This window comes from Triticum dicoccoides, chromosome 7A (genome assembly GCF_002162155.2).
Source record: "Triticum dicoccoides isolate Atlit2015 ecotype Zavitan chromosome 7A, WEW_v2.0, whole genome shotgun sequence".
In the NCBI taxonomy this organism is placed as follows: domain Eukaryota; kingdom Viridiplantae; phylum Streptophyta; class Magnoliopsida; order Poales; family Poaceae; genus Triticum; species Triticum dicoccoides.
Window position 1 is genome coordinate 158,808,861 of NC_041392.1, and position 6,867 is coordinate 158,815,727.

At 51.1% G+C, this 6,867-nt stretch overlaps 1 protein-coding gene across 1 annotated transcript; it reads left to right on the top strand.

Annotated features, from left to right (window-relative positions):
• The first annotated feature begins 1,300 nt into the window (after positions 1 to 1,300).
• Positions 1,301 to 3,554, top strand: LOC119328277. Its single transcript, XM_037601291.1, has 2 exons — positions 1,301 to 1,885; positions 3,083 to 3,554. Exons 1-2 carry the CDS (start codon positions 1,487 to 1,489, stop codon positions 3,185 to 3,187), a joined length of 504 nt encoding a protein of 167 aa, XP_037457188.1. The 5' UTR covers positions 1,301 to 1,486; the 3' UTR covers positions 3,188 to 3,554.
• The last annotated feature ends 3,313 nt before the right edge of the window (positions 3,555 to 6,867 follow it).

Here is a 6,867-nt window from a genome sequence, read left to right on the forward strand (position 1 = left end):
GCGGCGGCAGAGGAGGTCCTGTGCTCCGGCGAGGTGGGACTCCGGCGTGGGGTGGAGGAGGATTGGGGTCGAGCCGCGGCTTCCCCTGGCGGAGCGGTCGGGAGGAGGACGAGGGGGATCGAGAGAGATGACGGCGCTGAGGGGAAGCACGGGGGAGAGATCGAGAGGAGGAGGTCGGCTCCCTGGCGGCTAGGGTTAGAGGTTAGGTGCGGCTGGGCCTAGGTGGCTGCGGGGATGGCTGGGCCCGGTTGAGCTAATGGGCCGGCGTGGGAGCAAATGGGCCTTGGAGGCTGCTCATGAAGGAGGCCCAAGTGGCCTGCTGCGCTGGGCTACTCTACCCCCTCTTAATTTTTCTTTAACAGGAAAACATTAAAGAGAAGTAAAGAAAGAGAGGGTTAGGAAAAGAATTTGGGCACGCGGATAATTTTCCTGGACTCGCAAAATATGCTTGTTCCGAGAAAATAAAAAAGGCCATGATAGGAAGATTTAAATTCAAATCCATTTGAATTTAATTCAAAAGGTTGAACTAGGACAGGTTTTTAGGAGTATCCAAAAATGTTTGGATTTTTGGTGGAGCTCCGGAAAAGCGATGAAAAAAAATAATGGGCAAAGTTTGGAGGTGCAACTTGAAGCATAAGAGGCGTGGAACTAAGTTGCAAGTGTGTTATGGTGATCCCCAAGAATGGAAATATTTACTATAGCTCTCTAAATATCGAAAGAATATGTTTTAAAGAGAATCACCATGTGAATTCCCTCGATTTAAATGGATCAAAGATCCATACCATTTGTTTAGTTGAGTTTTAAAACGGGTTGCATGATGACATGATGCAATGCACATGATGCAAAGATGAAATGCAGCGGACCAAACAAAACACACGACGAAACCCGGAAACCCTGAAAGGCAACTGAAGCTCCGGTCTTGAGGCATTACATCAACCTCTGGAACACTCGTCGCAACAGTCGTTCAGTTGTGGCTCCAATTCTTCAAGACATTGGTGAGCTTTCTGCTAGTTTTACTTCTTTTGTATTTCAACATGCCAACGTTTCAGCTCATTTTTGTGCAAAACGCGCTTGTACTGTGACTGTGACTGAAAGTTGGCTTACTGAAACTCCGAGCTTCCTGATCAGTAGCCTTCTGGCTGACTGACCAATGAATGCGTTTATATTTGAATAAAGCTCATAATTCCCTGGAAAAAAAAAAGATACACGACGAACCCTTCGAGCCAAACATCAAGAGCAGCAGGCTCGACGAGCGGCGGGCGACACCCAACCAGAGTCCAGACCCGAGAGTAGTGGGCAGGCGGTAGCATGCAGCGTCACCTCGGTCTTTAGTACCACCCGACCACCCACCGCCACCGGGCGTCGCCCCCATAAATCAGCAGCATCATTGCCCGCCTCCACCGCCGCCGCCCTCCTATTCTTTCACCCCCGTCGATCGACCCACCCCTTTCACGAGGCTGCCCAGAAGCAGGGAGCGCCGACGCCGATGGGCAACTGCCAGGCGGCGGAGGAGGCGACGGTGGTGGTGCAGCACCCGGGCGGCGGGCGGGTGGAGCGGCTCTACTGGGCCACCAGCGCCGCCGAGGTCATGCGCGCCAACCCGGGCCACTACGTCGCGCTCGTCACCCTCCGCGTCACCGAGGGGGGCGGCCAGCAGCAGCGGCGCGGCGCGGTGCGGCTGACGCGGGTGAAGCTGCTCAAGCCCCGGGACACGCTGCAGCTCGGCCACGCCTACCGCCTCATCGCCGTCGACGAGGTCACCAGGGCCGTGCAGGCCAGGAAGGAGGAGAAGACCAGGCGGGCGCAGCGGCAGCGGCAGCAGGCCGCCGGGGGGCCCGCCTCCGCCGGCGACGACCAGTTCCTCATGGACGACGGTCTCGATCAGGTATAGTACCTTCTTGCTCATTACTGACACCCATGTTTCTTTCGCTGTTCATCGATGGCAGCTCCTTGCTTCTGTATCATGCATGTTCTTCCCCTTAATGGTCAATAATCAACCAATAGTACTTTGCATGTACAAGAAGAACCTACTCTTTTTCTTTGCTCTGTGGTCTCCCCCTCTTCGCTGGTTCATTCCAGCTCTTCACTAATCACTACCACTACCTCCTCATTTTTAATTTGAACTAGTGCATATGTGCAGTTAATCGAGATCAATATTTTTTCGAACTAGTGCATATTTGCAATTGATCAAGACATGTCATCACTAAGTCTCTAAAACGTTTGTATCTAACGAAATAAGGCAGGCGATTTTGCTCCCATCGTTTGTTTTTTCCAAAATTTGTATTTATGTACTTCTAATTTTCAAATTTGTGAAGTTCACAAGAGTATTTAGAGTCCTTATCCAATCTCCAATATGAAAAGAGGTTTTTCTTGATTGTGACATAAGAGTAGGTAACTGCCTAGTTAGTTAACCTGCTGATGCTGCAGTTTGGTGTTAATTAACTCGGGGTACCTTTGACCATAGACCATTGCACTTGTTATTTTTCTTGCTCAGTTGGCCACCGTCCCAAATTTTATAGTACCTTACTATCATATAGTTAGTATGAGTTATGCATGACACAATAGTACCTAACCGCCCAACCATTTTTGATTTACTAAAGATATCATACATTAAGCCGATCATGACACAATGATGACTCGAATAATGTACTACTCTAAACACGATATGATAGCTCCTCATACATATAACGGGCACATTATTCCCACTCAGAGCTAAACTATACTTTAGGCCACATCCTGCTTTGCTCACACCACATGGAAACGGCAGCGACGGATACCTAGAAGTTCCTGCCGCCGCCCAAACAAAATCCCGCGAGCTACCTAGGTTGACATTCTCCAATCGCAATGCCAGATACATGACGAATATGGCGCCTACCTACAACTACTAGTGGACAAGGAATCATTCACTATTTATTCCCCCAAGACTCATGGGAATCGTCACTCATTACGATCTTTGAAACTTAGTATATCATGGCAAAGTGGCATGTACTAATTAGTGATTACTCTGATCCTTAAACTTGGTACAACATGGCAAATTGGCATGTTCTGATTATTCTGCTGCCGCCCGTCGTGTGTATTGCAGTTGGAGCAGCAGGACAGGGATGGCCACCCGGGCAGCTCGACGAAAGGCTCGAGGCATCGCCAGTGGCGCCCGTCTCTGCACAGCATCGCCGAAGTCAGCAGCTGATGCGGCCGACGTGTGGCCTGTATTTTAGAGCTCAAGTTCGTCTCATCAGATGGTTGCTAGATTATTCAAGCTCGACAGCTCAACGCCGGAAGATGAGCGCCTGCAAATTACCGGTTTTAACTCATGTTTTTAGTGAGATTAAGGTTGGTACCTCCGCATCTCAGTGTTGGGGTTGGGACAAAGAGAAAGTTTGAACTAGCAGTGTTGGTGTTCGGTGGTGTAGTAGTAGTGGTATATTATTCAGTTATGATGCAAAGTACGTATCTTTGCAGGTGGGTTTTGAGGATCTTGCTGTTGCTGTGTACTATAATGTGAGTATTGTTGTTGGTGGTGCCGAATTCGCAATCATAAGGCTGCTGCAATGATATGATATATACTCGGAGCTGGAATCCACGCTTTTAGGCCAACTACACCGCACGACCCTAAACGGACGTCCGTTTTGGCCGGATTTTGTCCCTTTGAGGCGTTGATGGGTTCGCCCGTGTCCGTCTCTGTCCGTTGGGTCGTGCGAGCGCCCACCGCGCGGCCGCACCCCAAATCTTGTCTGTGTTGGACGTGTTTAAAAAGAACATAAAAACTTAAACAAAATGACTTAAAAATGTAAATAAACGCAGTTTAAAAAACTTAAAACTTAAGTTAGGGTCCATGGCCACAAAACGGCTCAATTTCAATTCCAACCTGACATAATTAAACATAAAAAAGAAAAAAATGGCCGCCGCCAGCGCGCTCTTGCCCGTGCCCGTTCGATGTTGTCGCCGTCTTCAGTGGCCGTCGGCGTCGTCGCCGTCGCTGACGAGGTCCACGTAGGCCGGCGGTGTCCAGAGGTGGGCCGGCGGTGCATGATAGACGGGGGCGGGCTGGACGGCGGGAGGTGCTGTCGTGGTAACGATTCTGACAATAAAAGAGGGGTAGGATAAAGAAGCATGATCTATCGAGATGCATATGGGTGACACGGTGGTTTTAGCGAGTTCGGGCCTCTCACGGTGGAGATAACAACCCTACGTCTCGTGCTCCGGAGAGGCTTTGTTTTATCTTAGTATGTATCCGGAGATTACAATGAGAGGGGAACAGATCCCCGTAGTCCTGAGACTAATGGTGAAAGAGAGAGAGAGATGGAAGAAAAGAGCCCCCTAGTCTAGTGGTGGGGGGTGGCTTATATAAAGTGCGCCACCCCCTCACCCCTTATGTTACATGCTGACTATTGATCTTTGCATATCCGAGTGAGTTACACGGTCGAGTGGAATGAGCTCGCCGAGTGAAGTGTCGTGCTCCGAGTGGTTGTCGCCTTCCGAGTGATTTTCAAGTTGTGGTACATCTGGATGGCGATCTGGCCCAGGGGCCCAGTACAGAGTATACGGTGTCCATGGGTAGGGCCTTTACGTCAGGCATGTTACCCTACCCCCAATACATGTCCTCGTCATTAGCCCCCGAATCGGTCGAGGTTGAGCGGGTCGAGTCTATGTGAATTCCCAGATGAGTCGAGTGCTACGGAGGCACTTATGAACTCCCTCTGGTCACCCGACGATCTTATCTCCGCATGTTGCCTTGACGGATTCCAGACTGTATGGTGTCCGAGTGAAATGAGCTCAAACGGGTCCGCGGAGGAGCGTTAAACTCACCTTATAGCAATTTTTTTGGAGTGATTTGGAGCTGGTCCTGCATTGAGTAACTGATTACTCAGAATTTCTTCATGCCTGGAACGTGTATTTTTTTGTTGTTTGGCCGTCACTCGGACCGGGCGGACCGTTCCGAGTGGATACCATTCCAGTGGGGGCACGCTGAGTGCACCCACTGGGTGTAGTCCCCGAGACTGCCGTCAACTACGGGCAGTCGGCGGGAGTCTTAGAGTCTGTCCTTTTTGTTGTTGTTCATCACTCGGACTGGTCAGGCCGTACCGAGTGGAGATTACTCCAGTGGGGGCACGCTGAGTGCACCCACTGGGTGTAGTCCCTGAGACCGCCGTCGACTGCGGGCAGTCGGCGGGGGTCTCAGAGAACTAAAAATCTTCTTAGCTGGTACTGATCGAACTTGTTCTTCTCTAACTCGGAGGTCAAGTAATTCTGGAGTTGGTTTTGCATCGAGCAAAGTGTTTCTTTCCGAGTTCTCTTCTAGTGGGGGCACGCTGAGTGCACCCACTGGGTGTAGTCTCCGAGCCTCTGTCGGACTAGATGAGCCTGGCAGAGGGTTTAAGTGTCCTGGTAAACCTCCACGCAGTTGACACGGTAAATATCTTTTAGTCTGAAATTGAGTCAATCGGATGCATCTTCAGGCGCTTGACATGGTAAGTAAGCTCAGCCTAGAGCTGAGTCAGTCGGACTGATCTTCGTGCACTCGGTATGGAATAAATTCAGCTTGGAACTCGGTCAAGCAGCTGAATCTTCGTGCTCTCAACACGGTGAATGAAATCGGCTTTGAAACTGACGACTGTAGAAAAAAGCTGGACACTCCAGGGAGTAATCATTCCAGTAGTACTTCTTATATTGACTGTTAAATTTTGCGTGAAAGGGGTATTTGTCCGAGTGGACGTGCTTCCCAACTCATCGGGGTATGTTGACTGCAAGGAAAAACTTGGTGGCACTCGTATGTCTCCCGGAGGAGATAGACTAGTGGTCTGACATGGACGTGCCATGAAACCCGAGTGGCAAGGCTAGTGTGTGGGCTGACTCTCCGGAGAGATGCCACTCATTATCCCGGGGGAACACCAGCACATGCCATCTCTGAGTCCAAGTTTGTGAAACTGACGCCTTGGGGCCTATGATAAGGGCCAAGTGTATCCGTAGAGGAGTGTCGTTTTCACCCTTTTGCAGTCTGAAGATGACTTCAAGAATGATTTGGGCGATCGTCTGAGTGGACAGTACTACCATTATAGATTTTCGGCGGAACGAGCATGTATGGTCAGAAAGATATTCCTGATGCGATCAATGGGTTGATCGAATGAGCATAACCCCTAAGGGAAACATGGCCAACGGCTGTGCGTATCCCCGAGTGATGCTCGAAAGAGGTAAGCTTGCTACAGAGTGTGATATGAAGTTGATCATATGAGTAACTTAGTCGTTCCTGTGCTGGGGGTGTATACGACTTAGCTATAAAACAACTTAGCTATCTGAAGGCGCGCAAGTGGCAAAGTGGTGAAGATGTGTTCAACCGAGTGGTGACGCACGGGGCAGCCGAGTGGCGAGGATGTGACCAACCGATAGGCGACGTGCGAGACGGCCGAGTGGTGATGAGGTGACCAACCGAGAGGTGACGCGCGGAGCGGCCGAGTGGTGATGAGGTGATCAACTGAGAGGTGATGCGTGGAGCGACCGAGTGGTGATGAGGTGACCAACCGATGGCGACGCGCGGGGCGGTCGAGTGGTGATGAGGTGACCAACCGAGTAGCGACGCGCGGGGCGGCCGGGTGGTGATGAGGTGACCAATCGATACGCGACGCGCGGGGCGGCCGAGTGATAATGAGGTGACCAACCGAGTGGCGACGCGCGAGGTGGCCGAGGGGCGATGATGTGTACAACCGAGTGACGACGCGCGGGGCGGTCGAGTGGTGAAGACGTGCACAATCGAGTGACGACGCGCGGAGCGGTCGAGTCGAGATGTGTGAGGTGGTCGAATGATGAAGACGTGCACAACTGAGTGGCGATGCACGGAGCGGCCGAGTCATGATGTGCGAGGTGGTCGAATAA

Coding starts and splice junctions, on each gene's coding strand:
- LOC119328277 (XM_037601291.1), top strand. CDS start 1,487: ATGGGCAACTGCCAGGCGGCGGAGGAGGCGACGGTGGTGGTGCAGCAC. Junction 1,886..3,082: donor TGGACGACGGTCTCGATCAG/GTATAGTACCTT, acceptor TGTGTATTGCAG/TTGGAGCAGCAGGACAGGGA.